This window comes from Sesamum indicum, linkage group LG8 (genome assembly GCF_026168435.1).
Source record: "Sesamum indicum cultivar Baizhima isolate 11 linkage group LG8, ASM2616843v1, whole genome shotgun sequence".
NCBI lineage: Eukaryota > Viridiplantae > Streptophyta > Magnoliopsida > Lamiales > Pedaliaceae > Sesamum > Sesamum indicum.
In genome coordinates, this window is record NC_142664.1 from 28,936,866 (window position 1) to 28,954,403 (window position 17,538).

The 17,538-nt window shown below is 38.0% G+C and overlaps 6 protein-coding genes across 9 annotated transcripts; 2 read left to right on the forward strand and 4 right to left on the reverse strand.

The window, feature by feature from the left end:
• Positions 1 to 785: 785 nt before the first annotated feature.
• On the forward strand, positions 786 to 6,262 carry HEN4 (RNA-binding KH domain-containing protein). 2 transcript variants are annotated; one of them, XM_011089653.3, is made up of 7 exons: positions 786 to 1,853; positions 2,330 to 2,764; positions 2,847 to 3,119; positions 3,954 to 4,244; positions 4,335 to 4,417; positions 5,217 to 5,331; positions 5,839 to 6,262. In XM_011089653.3, exons 1-7 carry the CDS (start codon positions 1,185 to 1,187, stop codon positions 5,965 to 5,967), a joined length of 1,995 nt encoding a protein of 664 aa, XP_011087955.1. In that variant the 5' UTR covers positions 786 to 1,184; the 3' UTR covers positions 5,968 to 6,262. The 2 variants fall into 2 exon arrangements, with proteins under 2 accessions (XP_011087955.1, XP_011087956.1); XM_011089654.3 differs by having other exon boundaries at positions 788 to 1,853; positions 5,220 to 5,331.
• Positions 6,263 to 6,371: 109 nt separating this feature from the next.
• Positions 6,372 to 8,508, reverse strand: LOC105169287 (costars family protein). Its single transcript, XM_011089656.3, has 2 exons — positions 8,325 to 8,508; positions 6,372 to 6,875 (listed from the first exon to the last, which is right to left on the reverse strand). Exons 1-2 carry the CDS (start codon positions 8,403 to 8,405, stop codon positions 6,681 to 6,683), a joined length of 276 nt encoding a protein of 91 aa, XP_011087958.1. The 5' UTR covers positions 8,406 to 8,508; the 3' UTR covers positions 6,372 to 6,680.
• An 864-nt stretch (positions 8,509 to 9,372) lies between these two features.
• LOC105169289 (GATA transcription factor 24) lies at positions 9,373 to 12,867 on the forward strand. 3 transcript variants are annotated; one of them, XM_011089661.3, is made up of 7 exons: positions 9,373 to 9,790; positions 10,293 to 10,376; positions 10,469 to 10,602; positions 11,305 to 11,415; positions 11,523 to 11,628; positions 12,308 to 12,371; positions 12,480 to 12,867. In XM_011089661.3, the coding sequence occupies exons 1-7, from the start codon at positions 9,437 to 9,439 to the stop codon at positions 12,485 to 12,487; spliced, it is 861 nt and encodes a 286-aa protein (XP_011087963.1). In that variant the 5' UTR covers positions 9,373 to 9,436; the 3' UTR covers positions 12,488 to 12,867. The 3 variants fall into 3 exon arrangements, with proteins under 3 accessions (XP_011087963.1, XP_011087962.1, XP_011087961.1); XM_011089660.3 differs by having other exon boundaries at positions 12,308 to 12,367; XM_011089659.3 differs by having other exon boundaries at positions 9,374 to 9,790; positions 12,308 to 12,379.
• A 62-nt stretch (positions 12,868 to 12,929) lies between these two features.
• Positions 12,930 to 15,863, reverse strand: LOC105169288 (putative glycosyltransferase At5g20260). Its single transcript, XM_011089658.3, has 6 exons — positions 15,539 to 15,863; positions 15,151 to 15,432; positions 14,008 to 14,294; positions 13,678 to 13,898; positions 13,391 to 13,548; positions 12,930 to 13,311 (listed from the first exon to the last, which is right to left on the reverse strand). The coding sequence occupies exons 1-6, from the start codon at positions 15,668 to 15,670 to the stop codon at positions 13,210 to 13,212; spliced, it is 1,182 nt and encodes a 393-aa protein (XP_011087960.1). The 5' UTR covers positions 15,671 to 15,863; the 3' UTR covers positions 12,930 to 13,209.
• LOC105169385 (uncharacterized) lies at positions 14,289 to 15,162 on the reverse strand. Its single transcript, XM_011089780.3, has one exon. The coding sequence runs from the start codon at positions 14,865 to 14,867 to the stop codon at positions 14,664 to 14,666; it is 204 nt and encodes a 67-aa protein (XP_011088082.1). The 5' UTR covers positions 14,868 to 15,162; the 3' UTR covers positions 14,289 to 14,663.
• Positions 15,864 to 16,167: 304 nt separating the features above from the next.
• Positions 16,168 to 17,196, reverse strand: LOC148787346 (aspartic proteinase nepenthesin-1-like). The gene has a single exon (XM_088883575.1). It carries the CDS (start codon positions 17,194 to 17,196, stop codon positions 16,168 to 16,170), a length of 1,029 nt encoding a protein of 342 aa, XP_088739701.1.
• Between the last annotated feature and the right edge of the window lie 342 nt (positions 17,197 to 17,538).

Here is a 17,538-nt window from a genome sequence, read left to right on the forward strand (position 1 = left end):
AAATTACATTTTCAGAAGCAATTTATAATCTTCAAGGCACAGTTTCCTCAATAATGAAGTGGTGATCACTATCCCAGTGAGCGTAGGGTCAAAAAGCAACCTAATAGTGACAAAATTGAGAGTGAGTGAGGGGCAAGAAGCAAGATGATGCTAAAAGTCTAGAATGAAGAATGAAATATGGACACGGCAGAAGATACTAATAAGATAGATATTTGTTCTTGCTATTCACATAATGGATATCCAATTGGAACTGCATTCCCACTAGCTGTAAATGAGTAGATGAGGTCTTCAAATTGACCAAATCCTCCTCATCTTCACTATATTTGTATGTAGAACCATTTTCTTGTGAAATACCTCTTTAATCTAAACCATCATCCATCATTTCCAATCTCCTATTTTCACAAAATGCAATACCACAAGTTTACACTTTTTCTTTTTCCTCTTCAAATAAATTACATCTATATTTTTTCCGATTATGTTTAGTTATAAACAAATGCTTCCTATTTTTTACAAAATGGTAAATTACAGAAATTTTTCCTAAAATTTGATATAATTACGAATACTTTTTTAATAAAATTATAAGCACATCTTGGTATTGTGATTTTAATTTATATTCTCCAAGGCAAAGATATATGCAAGTACTCTTTGAAACAAATTGCATTGACACCCATATTTATAAGTTTACAAAAGACAGAATTTTATGTAATTAGAGTTACGGACAAGAGTTATAATGTACCTTTTTTCCCCCTTTTATTAAGGATCAGTATGGTATGCGCATTTTGTTTGACTTGAATCGTGAAAAAGAAACAGAATCAAGAAAGATGCAACCAAACGGGAATGGTTTTGTCTCCTCGGAAGAGAATAGAGATGATCAATTACGGATGATGGATTACTGAAATAAATTCAAGATTAATTTGGAAAATAAATAAGAAATTGAAAGAAAAAAGAAGAAAATTGGACCCTCTCCTTCTGCAACTCACGCCCATACCCCTCAAAATTCCGCTGCTTGTATGATTCACATCTTTCTAATCTCCTTCTACTCTCTCTTCATCCTCTTCCTCCCCACTTGTAATCTGTTGAAAACAAGAACCCAGTAACACACACAACACGCACTCCTCACTTTTATATATGTATGTATGTATATATATATGGAGTATAGTACTGAACTCAAGTAGGAAAGAGTTATGGAAAGTTCCCTTCTTTTTCCACCAGTGAAGCGTCCTATCTACACCACTTCCACCACTATGCACGAACCCAACACCAATAATACCACCCACCTTCCTACTTCCGCCGCCTCCCGCCGCTCTAAGCCCCCACAACCGCCGCTTTCTGTCCCTTCAGGCCATATAGCCTTCCGCCTGCTTTGTCATGCGTCCCGCATCGGTGGGCTCATCGGAAGATCCGGTTCCATCATCAAGCAACTTCAGCAACTCACCAACTGCAAAATCCGGGTCGAAGACCCGACCGACTCCAGTGACCACAGGGTTATCAGCGTTGTTGCCTCGCCAGCTATTATTCACAAGATTAAAATTTCTGCGGCTGCAGCGAAAGAAGAGGAAGAAGAGGCCAGTGAAGGTATTGGTGATTATGGGAATGAGGAGTGGTTTGATGTGTCGGCGGCTCAGGCCGGGATAGTGAGGGTGTTTGAGAGGGTGGTGGAGGTGACAGCTGAGGGGGATGATGTGGCCGCGATTGATGGAGTGGTTTCTTGCAGGCTGTTGGTGTGGAAGAATCAGGGAGGGGCGGTTATAGGGAAAGGTGGGAAGGTGGTCGAGAAAATTAGGAAGGATACGGGATGCAGAATTAAGGTTTTGACTGTCGAAGGCTCGTTGCCCACGGATGAAATCGTGGAGGTGCGGAGGTTTCTTACTTTGTTGTAATTATTCTGAGTTTGGTCTTTATTTTACAATGTTGGTTTGATTTTGTGTGTTCTTTAATCCGAGTTGTTCTTACTGGTTATGACTATGTTAGACGAGTCCTGCATTTGATGTTTCTGTAAATTTGAATTATGGTTCGTCTTAATGAATAAAGATTGGATTTATACATTTATTTACTATTGCCTATTTAAGTATTAGGTGTTGGATTTTGGGGGATGTGCATCTATATATATATGGAAGTAGAAAGTGTACAGGAATGAAGGATGGTTGTGCCTGGTCGATCTTTCTGTTTATAGATTAGAACCAAGATTATGGGAGAGCAAGATATGCAGTTGAGGAGATTCTTCAATTGGGTTTCTTGTACTCAGCAGTGAGAGTGGCAAGTTCTAGTCAGTAAATTTAATCTGCCATTGACTTCGGCCATAATTAAATAATGATTCACTTCATTGCAGATTGAAGGTAATGTTCTGGCAGTTAAGAAAGCACTTGTTGCCGTCACTGGTCGCCTTCAAGAATTTCCACCACTTGACAGAACAAGAACTTTTGGGACAAGACCACTTGAGACAGAGTCTGTACCTATTCCATCTGTGGATCTTCCCCTGCAGCGGGCTCCAATACTCCCACAGATGCCTTCAAACTCTGCAAATCATGCCTCAGGAGTTGGTCCTTCATCTTTAGAATCTGAGAAAGCTTCCAATATGGACTATAGAACACCACAACAAGAAATAGTTTTTAAGATACTCTGCCTCAATGAACGAGTTGGTGGCATTATTGGCAAGGGAGGATCCATAGTCAAGGCTCTTCAAACTGAAACTGGTGCTTCTATAAGCATCGGGCCAACTGTAGCTGAGTGCGATGAACGGTTGATAACCATTACTGCAATGGAGGTAATTGGTTTGCATTCAATTGCGATCGTTGGTTTATATGCATGAGTTGATATTTGCTGTTTTTATGGCCATTTTTTCGTAGGGTGTAGATTCCCAATACTCGCCTGCGCAAAATGCTGCTGTTCTTGTGTTCAATAGGTCTATGGAGGCTGGTCTTGTGAACGGAATGGATTCAGATGCAAAAGGATCGCTTGTATCAGCTCGAGTTGTGGTACCATCAAACCAGGTTGGCTGTTTGTTGGGAAAAGGAGGTGCAATAATTTCAGAGATGAGAAAGGTGACTGGTGCTGCACTAAGGATATTTGGGGGCAACCAAGTTCCGAAGTGTGCCTCAGAAAATGATGAAATTCTACAGGTACTATAGTTTTAAATGATCAATAAATCTCCGGGAGCAATTGCACAGACCTTTTCCAAACCAAGGAATTATTTTTTCTAAGTTACCTACATTCCTACATGTACAGTTTACCAGGATTTGTTGATGGGTGATTTTTATGTATAGGTGCATGCAGTTGATCTGATGGGCATTCACAAAGTTAGAAATGGTTGTATTTTGTATTTTCACGGTGGTTTTATTCAAGTAAAAACAGCTGTAAAGTTTTTCAGTGATGATTTGTATCATACCCTTAAGCTTTCCACTTGATCACATTCATTCTGTTGTCATTATAAGAACTCATTTTGTTGATTCTTTGTCTGGAGCATGGAACAAGAAAATAGATGGAAAAGGAAGTAAACTGAAACCTTCTGGTGTAATCTGGACAACATGCTTATGAGTTGTTAAGCTAAAACCTCATGGGTTTGATGTATCAGCACCTATCCATACTCTATTATGCTTTCCTACGTTAAAAATTGTCCCTTAAACATCTTCCACAATCATATTGTCAGGGACCTTGGTGAAACAGACTTATCATTTTGCTCACATAAGATAATGATCATTCATTGATTAGCATATGTTGTCCAAATATTCTGGCATACTTTCCCAAATTGGCCAAATTTACTGAAAGCAAGTATTTCGAATGGTTGCTTTTATGTTCTTATGGCCTTCGTAGTTCAACTAAAGTTTGGGATGAAGCAATGTACGACATAACTTTTGAGACTAGTACTGGTCCAAGTTGCCTCAAAGTAGATATCTTGCCTCTTACCAAAAGATTGCCATATAATGTGCTTTAATAGGTTATTGTTCTTTTCGCAGATTACAGGAGAGTTTCTAAATGTACAAGATGCTCTATATAAGGTGACTGACAGATTGCGAAGTAACATGTTCTCCATAAGAATGTCAACTGGAAGTGGCAATCGTAATTTTTCGAGGACCGAGAATAGTGCCTTTGGCAGAGTAAGGGATCCACCTCCATTTGGATCACAGTTCTCTGTAGGGGGCTCAGATAATCTCAACGATCTGAAGTCCTTGAGTGAGAGTATGGATCATCTTGGTATTTCCAATAATATAGATCAACCATCATCACCAAGTTCATTGACACCAACTGTAAGATCTAATCTTCACTTGGTACTTTTCTATGGTTTATATGAAGGGTTATGCTGATTCTCGGTGATGTATGGATGGTTCTGATTGCAGACAGTTTATGGAGTAAACCAGCGAAATGTTACAGATATTGGTGAAAGATCACCTTCAGTTATAAATGGTGTGGAACTTGGCAGGTTTGCACTTTGCACCAACCAGAACCCTGCAAACCCTGCTTATTATCTGCCACTGATGCACCATTAATATGTCTTAGGGGTACCCTTTTGTTTCATGTACTACTCTGATAGGAAATAAATAAAATTAAGGCTGATCAAAGTGGTAATGAAAAATAGAGTGTTTCCTAATTTCCTTAGTCATGTTTTGGCATTTGCTGATATTAGAGTTTTGATCTTTTTTTTTTTTAATCATTTTCTTTAATTCTTTTAAGGATAAGATAAATAAACCACAAAAGCTCGTAAAAGGTCACGAATCTTGATCACAAGGTATTGGACAGTTATGGAACCAACCGCTGAACTCCAATTATGTGTGGAAAAAATTGGCAAGACAGCACTATAATATTAATATTAATGGATGCCCTAAGGTGCTTTCAATCTTAACCTATTGCGATTTTTCTGCTCACTCTCCTACTCCAGCCCTGGCCCTTGTTCCTACTTTATGTGACTTAGGTTGTGAATTTAGTTTGTCTTTCTGATGTTAAGTTGTAATCTGGATCATGGTCCATCAAATAATGTTTATTAAGCGCTTCTAATCTGTACTGTTTGAAATCATTGTGATGGCTCCTCAAAAAGAAAGAAAAACATGTGGTAAATTTCGCATCTGTTACAATGACCTTTACTTAAATTAGCTCTTCTGGTTTCATAGCGTAATGAATAGGTTTGATGCCTTCGGATTGACATGGTTTGTTTCTATGCATATAAAAATTCAAATGTATATTAAATAAAGAAAAATATTCTCATACATTCTCTCTGTGTGTAGCAGTGGAAGCAGATCAGCTGTTGTGACAAACACGACAGTTGAGATTGTTGTCCCTGATAATGTGATTGGCTCCATTTACGGGGAGAATGGTAGCAATTTGTCTCGTCTGCGCCAGGTAATTTGGCTCCAGTTACTCTGCTGCATATTATGTTGTAACTTGGTTGTTGATGACCATAGATCTCTGGGTGTTGCGCTTGCCCATTAATAGTTAAAGTATTGTTTTTTCAACTCACTGCTAAAGATTTGTGGTTCTGGATAGGCTTATCTAGTTTCCTTTCTAAATCCGTGATTTATGTATTTAATACTCGGTATTAGTTCAAAATAAGTTGAAGTTGAACTTACCATTTTGTGGAAGAAAGATGAAGATTTGACAATATGTACACTCAAGAGGGGGCTGTGGCTTCAAACATGTAAACTTGAAGTAAACAATATATCTGTTTGTGCTTAAAACTTCTAGCTGTAAGAAACTCGTCAGAAATTCAGATTTCTTGCTCATCTTTTCATTTGTTATTTCTTAGTTCCTTGTTTTTGTCATTTATCTTTATCAAGTAATCACCTGATTTAATTTTCAGATTTTATTACCAACTGGGTCTTTTTGAACATGTGTTTATTTGTGTATCAGATATCTGGAGCCAAGGTCATAGTGCAAGAACCTCGTCCTGGAACAACACAGATAACTGTCGTTATATCTGGGACACCAGATGAAACACAAGCTGCCCAGAGCCTGCTCCAAGCATTCATGCTATCATGATGATATCATGTGGCTCTCTTAAGGATCTTTATATTTTTCCTTTCTTGGTAATTTTCTCAAAGAGGGACAGCCAGGAAAGCGCGATAATTTTGATTAGTAACTTAATTGTGTGACAGGCTATATATATATATGTAATCCAAAGTGATGATGACTGATTATTATAGATTAGGGTCCTGACCATCTTTTTCTGGCCTGGTGTACAGTCATATTTAGTTTGAGATGTTGAGCTGTTAACAACAGGACATCGAGACAAACAACATCAAATTTCATGACTTTGATATGTTCTCTTGTTAAACATCAAGTGCAGACTTTACCCATCTTTCCATGCAATTTAGCATGACACGAATAAGGCCATTTCAGTGTCTTTCATCTGAGTTTGTACGTTAGGTGATTGGAGATGGATATCAGTGTTCTACATCAACATTTATTTCATTCAAGGTAAAAAGGTTTCAGCAAAGGTAAGAAAGATATACAACTGGCGTCTGTGTACTTACACGATCCAGCAGGACTAAAGCCCAGCAAGAGGCAAAGCTCACCCCAGGAAGTTGGAAATACATCAAAAATTAATGCAACAAGCCTTCCCTAAATTGGACGTTTTGAACAATCCATTGTTCATCGAGATAAAATACAACATAGATTTCAATCCGCATAATACTTCCACACTGTAGTGCAACAAGTTTGCCCCTGAACTACCAGGAGGCTATTGCAGATATTCAGCTGCTTACAACTGCATCACTTGCTGTTGCTTCTGGTTTGAGAGTAATTTCGACATTATCATGGACTCCTTGCAACAGCAGTTCACCATCATATGTTACGATTTTACGCTTCTTTGCAGCACGTAGAGTTCCAACTAGAGCTTCAAAGATGTTTGCACACCTGTCATCGTTGAATAGGACACCAAATGTGACCTGCATAATCAAGACAGATGCCAAGTCAAGATCCCATCAGAAGATAAGCTCAGTGGGACACGTTCATCGTCTTATCTGCTACGGTGTAATCGGATGGAATAATCATACAGGACTCATAAACCAACAACAGTACGAATTCTTAAATCATTTAGAGTGTATAAGAGGAAAGGGAGTCTTCTACATTAAATGAATTATGTTCCTATTGTCATCTGATGCAGCTTTCCAAACTTCCAACACTTATTTCCGGTTTCTCAAATGTGATCGTCCATTGAACAAACACAAAAACAAGAAAGTAAAAGAGCAAAATATAATTTAGAGACTAAACCAATCATCCAGCAGCCGCATGATTGTTATGAAGCTTCTCCAACCAATTCGAACATATCCTACATGGGGTAATACTTACCAACTAGGCAATAGCCTCTCTCTAAATTCAATCCACAAAACTGTACTGCAGAATTTGAAGTAAAAATCTATAGAAATATCGCCTGGTGATCTTTCACAAATCTAAAAGTTTGACGGATAAATGATCATGCTTCATCAAGAAAGAACCAAATTTCTCTTTAATCTATATTCTTTCTGGATCTCATAATAACATCTACAGAATCACAAATACAAGAGGAATCATTATCTACTTGACACATACCAGCTTCTTTGGATAATGATCACCAATTGGTGGTAGCTGTGGTTAAGTGGTTACATATCTCCAATAACCTCAGTGTCTTTATTGGGTGGAAACTGAAAATTATGAAGACGAACACATGCATGTATCGGCTGTGTTTGATTCTAGTTTTTGTTGAACAGTTACAATATTTTCCAATTCCAATCAGAAAATATCATAGCTCGTGAGCTTGCCTTCGACACCAAGACACATGTATTGGAGTACACAAAATCCACCAAATAAGCAGTACAGGAGAAAAACACAGTTTCAGTAATTACAATTATAATGGGCGATTATGTAGACAATCAGTTGACAATGCAGCTAGCAACTAGAGGTCAAGTTGCACAAAAGCACTTTTTCATATATGTTCATTAACCAGGACAACAATCTGAAGTCAAGTTTTGAGCATCTTCACTAAAATGAAATCACTTATCAAAATCTGCTTTTCCCATGAGTTATCACTCCCGATCACATCACGATACGATGCGAAACATCTAAATCCACGTACTCACTAACAGAGTATGGATTGCTAACATTATTATTGCCAGACTAGCAAAACATTCTTGGATCCAAAAACTGAGCAAAGGGAACTTTTTTAAATTACAAATTAAAAAAAAAAAATAAAAAATTCAAGGTCCCAGCTGAAGAAAACATCCAGAAACAAGAGAATAATCAGAAAAAAAACAGCATGAACTAACTCACAATTCACATGGATCCGAATAAAAAAGAACAAGACGTAGATAATTCCCAGTCAAAATTGCAAGGCAATCGAGAATGTGAGAAGAAAGGACCTTGTAGGAGCCATCATCTTGGGGTTGGCCGAGACGCTTGATCTCTTCTTTGAGTCGCTCCACCTCTTCCCCCACATTCATGATTTCTGTTTGATGGATGCGATCTGTTTCTCTTCTCAGATAACTTTTCTTGGATATGATAATGAAAACCAGTTTTGCTTTTTTATAGCTCCCCTCCAAATTCTTATGCTTACAAATGTTATAATTATAATCAAATATCATTCACATTTTTTCCAAAATCAATAATACAATGGGTAAATTGAATTCTAATTTACCTACCCAAAAAGGCCGCACATCAATAATAAAAAAATAAATCAATTTACCTCCTCAATTTTTAAAAAATATGCAAAAAATAGCATTGTTAATTAGTTTTCTAAAACAATTACGATCGTTAATTTTTATAAAATAACAACATTCATATACACCCTTAACTCAAAGTTTTATTTTTCCACTCTGAATTTTTTATTTTATTTTGAATGGATTCGAGTTCGTATGTAATATAACGGTGAAAATATATTTTTTTTCATATACAATAATAAGTGTAAATGTGTATAAATAGTATATTGACCAAACTACTTATAATATATTGAGTATATAAATTAATTAATTATTTAATATTAAATATCAATAAAACATGATGTTGCTGTGTAAGGTAAGGAGTAACTTTGTTTGATGAAAAAGGGGTGATGGCATATCCCGTAAAATCTGCATAAAGCAGGGGCTATTTCCTTATAACACAAAAGTTTTGATAATAAAAGAAAAGAGAAAATTACGATTTTAGTTCCAAATTTGCATATTATTCTTATACTTTTTAAATTAATTAATTTTATTGCAAATTTTAAAAAAGAATATTACAAAAATTAGTTTTATCGTAAAAAAATTATAATATTTTTTTTGATATTTTTGGAATGTAAAATTAATATATTAACAATGAGATTGATTTTATAATATTTTTATAAAGTATGAAAATATTGCAAATCATCCAACATTTTGGACTTAAATTGTAATTTTCTGAAAAAGAAAAGAAAGGGGTAAAGTGTAAAATAAGAGCAGTTGTTAAGTCAGACAAATCCTCCACCTCCACCTCCAACTCCAACTCCAACTCCAATCCTATGTACGGACCACCACACGCCTCCATGAATGACACCACCACCGTACAGGCCCCCCGCCCCCTCAATCCACATATCGACGACAACGACGACGATGACGAGGATGTCGTTGAGTGCTCTAATGGGGAAGAATCCGTAGACAACCCCCCATCCCAGATCAGATATGACCTGCCGAACAACTCTCACTCGCCGCACGCGCTTCCTGCAACTGGTGTTATGGAGCCTGTCGACCCGGTTGCCTCTCATGCTCTATACCCCTCGGATATGGGCCCCGCTGCCGGGGAAGCTGGAGCCGACCAGCTCACGCTGTCGTTTCAGGGCGAGGTTTTTGTTTTCGACTCGGTTTCCCCAGAAAAGGTGTTTTTTTTTTTTTTTTGTTTTTTTTATATAAATGAATTTATGTGTCGCGGTGGAATTCTGTAATTCGAAGTGTTCTAAAAAAAAAGTGTTCTGCATTTGTATTTAGTTTAGCAGGTGATGTTTCTTGAGAATAATTGCCTTTGTAATTTTCTTTAATAATTGATGCAATTTCGTGTTTGTGTAGTCTTTTATGTCCGAGTTTAGATTAGCTGGTTTTGTTATTAGGCACAATTATATGTTTGTTGGTCAACTTGTGTGCCGATAGTGTAATCCATTTACCAACTCTTTTAAATTATCTGTTAAAAAAGTAGTTAAGTTGCACTTGTTCTAGTGGAAGGATTGGAAATTTTGAAGATTGTTGAGTTATTTTCCTATTTAAAAAGCTGAAGAAAGAAATGTATGCAGCCTTGCTAAGATCATTTCATGTTTGTTTATTGCGTTTTTTGCAAGGATTCATGAAGCAATAAAATGTTCCTTCTTTTTCTCATTTATATTTCAGGTTCAGGCAGTTTTATTACTGTTGGGTGGATATGAAGTACCCACTGGTGTTCCTAGTCCTGGGATGACTCCTCAAAACTATAGGGTATGCAGAAACTAGTTCAACCTTCAATAAATGAAATCTCTTGCTTAGCATGAAACTAGTTCAACCATCTCATTTTGCATCTGCTTCAATAGAATTTGGGTGATTATCCCGGGAAGTCGAGTCAACCACAACGGGCAGCCTCCTTAATCCGGTTTAGAGAAAAGAGGAAAGAGCGATGTTTTGATAAAAAAATTCGCTACACTGTTCGCAAGGAAGTTGCTTTGAGGTAGTAAAGAATTGAAATAGTCCGATAATGATGGATCATTTATTATTGCTCCACCTGCTCCACTGTTGCTTGTCTGCTATCTGACATGATGACAATCTATTTTGTTGCATGACTTCCAGTTGTTCAGTTTTTCATTGGATCGTTCGGTTCATCAGTTATTGATCCTTTTCCATTTACTATATATGCATTTACAGTTCCCCAGTATGATCTAAACATTCTGGGAAGTTTTTTGATTGCTTTGTCACTGGAATCCACTTGTTTCCAGCTAAAGGTTTAAAGCAGGGTTATAGAAATAAATGTCAGGAAGTTTTGATGATACCCTAAGTGGGGATGAAATGTGAGTAGATATGCGCATGCGTGCTTCTCCCTTTATCCCATTAGTTCAAATCAATGTTTTAGAATGAACACTGTTCCTTATTGTGGAAGAAAAATAAATGTGTGTGGGTCTCAGAACTTTAATGGGAGGAGGAATCCAAAATTTCAAAAGATTGTACATCAATCCTGGATTACTAGTATGGTGGTTTGTGCTTGTAGACAGTCCAATTTGTTACGTCTGGCTCTAGCATGAGGATATTGTTTAAGAATGTTTTTTAGCAAATTTATGCATTTCATCTCTGCTTTGATGCATCAATGTTGGGTACCTACATATCAACTTGTTCATCCCGAATTCATCTTTATTGTCATGCATATGCAATCTGCCAGAATGCAGCGTAAGAAAGGCCAGTTTACATCGTCAAAGTCGCTCCCTGAGGAACTTGGATCATCTTCTGCAGATTGGAATGGAAGTTCGGCCCAAGAAGAGCAGGAAACCTCGTGAGTACTAAGAGTTTGAATTTTTTTGGAATCTGTTATTTCTTAGCTGGTGAACCTGAGCACATGCTTTTGCTGCCTGCTAATTATTTTTCATAAACTTCCAACAGATGTAGGCATTGTGGGATTAGTTCAAAGTCCACTCCAATGATGCGACGTGGACCAGATGGGCCAAGAACTCTGTGCAACGCATGCGGTCTCAAGTGGGCCAACAAGGTGCGTCTGAATCATTATATAGGATGCTCCCTGCTTGTTTAGTTGGAGTAGCCTATATTTATACACAGACAAGGTTTGCTATTCTGGGAGGACATTTTCTATTAAGAAAGCACCCTGTAGGTTTCCTTGTTTACTATTTCGGACTAGATAGGTTTGCCCTCCTCAGGTTTGCATTAATGCCAGTACACGGAACCTTGGCTGAGGCAATCATCTAGGCAAATATTACTCTTCTACTTCAGACATATCATTCCTGTAGAATACTCGTCAATAGATTGGGGCCAATTTCAAGATAACTGTAGGATCAACTTTCTTCAAAATTGGAAACTTTTCAACCTCAAGCATTTTGGCTATTTCTTTGGCTGTATAACTGTGCTTCTCGGGAATCCTGCTTAAAGCATCTATACACCAATAAGTGTCCTTTTCATTTCCCTGGACAGCCCTTCATTGCTGCCCCCATTTTTGGGGTGGGGTGGGGTGGGGGCGGGTGGTCTCAATTCTGCAACTGGTTTTCCAGGGGGAGAGTGGATTGAAGAATCTTTTCAAATCTTTGGTTGCAAATCTATTTCTAGATCACCTCTCATTTTGTTTTCATTTTGTTTAGTGCAAGCTTCCACTTGAAGATTTCCTTTAACATATAAGTATTGCTGCTCTTATTTGTTAAAACTTTCCAATATGACAGGGAGTCCTGCGAGACCTTTCAAAACTCCCCATTGTTGAAGCCCAGCATCATGCTATGAAGGCTGGTGAAGTTGTAATATTTCACACAATTTTATTATTAAAATTTGTTATTAAGTAGTTTGGGTTTCAAATTTTTGGTGCTTATTGTTATTGGCTTTCTTTTTCCTTCTCAGATCAATAGTGAAACAAACAGCAAAGATACTCTTGCACCTTCTACCAACATCATCACATCTTCTACCGGTGAGAATTAATCCTTGACTACTGATGGCAAGTAAAAGATGGCTCCCTTCGGCCAATGCAGTTGCATACTTGCAATTGTGATTGAAATTTGGTTCTGATAAGTGGTAGCCTTGTCTTTCTTTCGTATATGAGAGAATGTACATATTCACTGCATTACTGGTTCGCATATATTTCTTCCCATATCCCTCTCTATCCCCGTTTATGTTGGAAGCAGATATGGAGATTTATGCTTCATTATCAAATGCCTGCTTAATCACTAACTGTATAAAAACCTCGAGAAAAGTTAGTGGAGTGTTGCAGAAGTTGCATTTGTGTTCTTTATCTGCCTCCCATTTTTCAGCACAAAAATTCCTGAATCATTACTATTACATTTGCATATTATATCAAAGCATACACGGATCATTGATTAAGAAGAAAATATGGACCATGAATTGTCAGATTACGCATGGTAATGTTATTTACAACAGCTCATTGGGCTGTTTTTGCGCCAAATGAGTAAATGAATAGAAAATGTACTAATTTGTTACATCATTCGCTCTAAACAATTTCCAAGTTTGTATTTATTGACAACCTGACTCTCTATCGACTTGCTTCAAAAGACACATCAGATGATATCTGAAATGTTTACACCGACGCCACGGAGACCAAAAACTGTGGCTTATCTTAGTATTTGACGACGTTTCGCCTCAACCAGAGATGATAGAGGACCATGTGAAATGCGTCATATTTTACAGGGGGTGAATTCCACCTGAACCGTTTCTGCACCTGGATTATTTAACACAAGTGAACTACTTTTACATTACTAACCCTTCAAACTAAAACTGAAGCACTAAGGAGACTTTACCTTGATAAGATTGCTATGCAACCTGCTGTACTCTTCACCTGCTTTTCCCCTCAAAATGTACTTCAAGTCGTAGACATCCTCCTCACTCAGTACAACAGAGAATTTCAGCCAATCAAGAACGTCGTTGAATGGCAACTCAAAGTAATCCGCCAATATTACTGCAGATAATATATTAAAACTTGCTCAATAGTACCATCATAAACATCCACCATGCAATCTTTTAATTTCAGATCCTTTCATCACAAGACTGCATGGTGTCTACAGTTGTATTTTTGTAAATACATTACCAGGCACACATCCGTAGCGAATAGCCATGATAATGCGATTGCTGGTGGCTCTTGAACCAACCGGGCAGATGCAGAATTTAGCCATAGACAATTTCCTCATTCCTCCAGCCGGGTAATAAGTACTATTCTGGATATCAAGCTCGTTGTCTCCCTGCCAATTGCTCACCAGCGTATTTCTCAGATCAGAATTGCAGGCTCCTTCCCAATAACCGAGTATCGTCCTGCCAAGTACCCCCACCATCATGTTTTAGTGTGTGTAAAATGGAGAATGCATGTTTCTTTTGTGGGATCTATTAGTACCAACACGAACTAGTATGGTAATAATGTTACCTCTTGTACAAGTCGTTTCGTCGGACAGGTTCTTTGAGTGGCTGCATCACTAAGGGAAGTGAAACATCTTTATGAGGAATGAAGCCAGAATCATAAGTGGGAGAGCAGACGACCCGAATTGAGTTCTTGACCAGATGAGGGACCAATTCTGTGACTCGTACATCAACATCATGGCAAGTAACAAAGAAGTGATCCGCCCCCATAGTTCTGGTCCAGTAGGGGTACTTGGCGATTAAGCCCTCTACGTATTTTTGAACAATTGATGCCATCTCCTCATAAGATGATACCTGAATACCATTAAAAACGAAACAATAGTGTACTAAACTCCAATCCATTATAACAGCAAATTCTTCTCATATTCAGAATTAAAAGCATTTCAATTCTCTATTTCAAATTTTCTTTCGTCTTTGTGTTCACTGGTAATTGGCAACCAAAAAGAATCTAGAAAACGAAAAGACTAAGCAAATAAAAGAAGAACGTCAAATGATACTATCAAACGTTGCTGCTACAACGTTACTGTGAAATCTCAAATAGTTACATTAGGTTGCCGCAAATGTCTATTCTGGAACCATCCTCCTATGCAAGAACAAACATCATAGTACTAGTAAACTGGATTAAGACCACCACCACTAAGTTCTATAAAAACTTTGTAAAAATTAATGACTCTTGGAAGCATAAGAAAGGTAAATGAGAATGGCAGCCATCAAAACAGGGAAAATGAAGAGCAGGGACAATGGTGGGGGTTGAACCGGGCCGGGCCCCATTCCGAGCGGCAGAAAGATCAGAAGCATCACTATGCACAGCATTGCCACCACGGAACCCACTCCCCATCCGCCGTATTCCGCCTCCGCCCGCCGCATTTTCCACTCCAGAATATATATATATATATATATATATATATATATATACTGTATGTATGTCTTCTGTTCTTGTGCTTTCAGAGTAAATTTGATGTCTCACTTTCAAGAAACGTATACAGTATTTATACGTACATTCTGCATGGTGTCTTTTCGCAGAATGTACACAACTTTTCGTGGACAGATAGATGCTGTTTGATGTACAACGTTTGGACTTAATAAATTATTTTCTGTTTCTGGGCAATTATATATAAATGAGAAACTGTATATAAAGAGACTGAAAAACCTTTTGGTGCATTTTGTGGCAAGAAATGGGGATGAAGAAGAGATGGGCCTGTTCAGGATCATCTGTCAGAAACGAGCTTTCTCTGATATTCTTGAAGAAATAGCCTTCACTCGCATACTTTCCAGAAATCGTTTGATAATTCGTGTAATTCTCATCTTTATACTCATCTGGGTACACATAAATCTTGAATTTCCTCTCCATTTCTGCGTAATCCATCCGAAAGACCTCCGCTGAACGGTAAACGTCGCCGTCAATCTTGTCAACCTCCACACTTGCAATAATCTTACATAAACCCATAAAATGAGGAAAAGAAGATTTCAAGAAGTTGAAAAAAGAGTGAAAAGAACTACGAGAGAAAAAAACAAAAAAGGGATATAAAAGAAATTACTCTGTCAAACTGTTGATACATGAAACGAGTAATGGAGAAAAGGATTATGGTGGCCGCCGGGGAAATGGTGAGAAGACCGATGAAGATCCGTCTGAGTCGTAGTGAGCGAAGTACACGGAGAATGTTCACCATTGTTGATGGTGAGAGAAAAAGCAAAGAAGTCTTCTCTTTCTGGGTGTATAGAAGAACTGAGATGGGCTTTCTCAAGGATGAAAGGGAGAGGGTTTAAAGACAAACTTTGGAGTAACAGCTTCTTGGCGGTTAAGTTAGTTAACATCGCCCAGCGCGTGTTGATGGGCTTCAATCCAATGAATATTTACTGCTGCAACATATTGAAAGATGTTAGATATAGAAACATATTTCCTTCTATTTACTTATTGCTTTATTTTTTTACACTCATGCATCCAACGCACACCTGAGGATTAAACATGAAACCTACCGTAAAAAAGTCTTGTGTTCGAATTATTGGATTGTTGCTCTAGGGAGAGGCACGTATATGCGAGTTAGTGATGAGAGTTGAGGAATGCATTTGAACCCCATATCAAAGTTCTTGTTTTTGTTCATGATTTGGTATCCACGTCAAAGTACATGTCTGTTTGATCTTTAAAGTAGTGAGGAAGAACAACCTTTCATGGATTCTTGGAACAATCTTCTGGATGGAACAGTAGTTTCTTCTTCTGAGTATCATAGATGAACGTCTGATTTGTCTGCTGATGAGCTCCAATTATCGATTTACGTTTAGAACTTATCATGGCAAGACAAAAGTACTCAATAGATTTAGGTAACTTAGACTTCTTGGCAACTTCGAACCCCCCCTGAGACCTTATAACAAGGCCACCATTTGATCCCTGAAAATGGAAGGTAATGTCAGGGAGATCCTTGAACCCTTCTGGCTTTCGTCGTTCATAGCAAAGTTCTAGACCTAAATAACCAGTTTTCCTATGCAAGTTCTTGTTCGTGGAGAAGTAGTTCTCTAGCCCTTCTTTCAGTTTGTTATAAGCAGGTTTGATGATACGTGAATATGGTATGCCAGAGTCTATTATGCAACCACCCTTAGGGCCATTAGCCCCATTGATCTTTAATGCAAAGACATCTGTGCTGATATTTAGTCTTTTCCTGTTGATGCTGATGCCTTGGAGCCCCACATAATAAGTCCCGATGCCCTTTATCGTTGTGATCGTCGTGCTGCTTGCTTTCCGCCCCTGAACAATGTCATCACCGAATATTAGGTATGTCTTCGGCCTTATTTTGGTGAAGAAGTTAACAACTGGAAGGCAGTATGAAAATCTTCCATGAGTTTTGTCAATTTGACTCACAAATGAGTAGTTATCCCATCCTAAACCCATAATTCCTGCAACCCTGTTGTTCTTGTACTCACCATAGTCCATATTGTTTACCAACCCACATCCAAAGATGAAATCTTGGACAATTTTTATAGTACCCACGTTGAATTTGAGATGAAGGGTTTCTTTCGCGGTGATCCCAGAAGTGTTGGAGCCATCTCCATAGACTATATAGTAAAGTATAGGGTTTTTGTTCTCATCAAGAATAGGGCGAAAAGATGTGGAGTTGTTCCTTGGAAAGGGCTTTGGTTTCTGTTTGAAACACTTCTTACAACCTTGACATTGCATCCATGTGTAACGGCTACCGGTATCCATATCAAGGTAGTACTCTTTGAATGAGGGTTTGGTTTTGAATGTTCCAATCCCAATTTTCACAATGTAAATAAACTCTTGCAGATCAACGAGGGGCCGTGCATTCTCAAGGAATCTATGCTCTTCGGTGCTGTTCTTGGAGACTGTTGGGGGAAACTGTCAAAGTACTTAGTGCGAAGAATTGATTGAGATACTAACCTTTGTATCCTCTTTTCATAAGAGAAATTCTGGGAAGAATATGATTCTTCGAAGTTGTGGTGGATTAATTCCAGAGTTAAGCCACTGGAGTTGCCAAGGATATTATTCAGCAGTAGTAATGAAGTAGACAGAGACAACATTAGAACT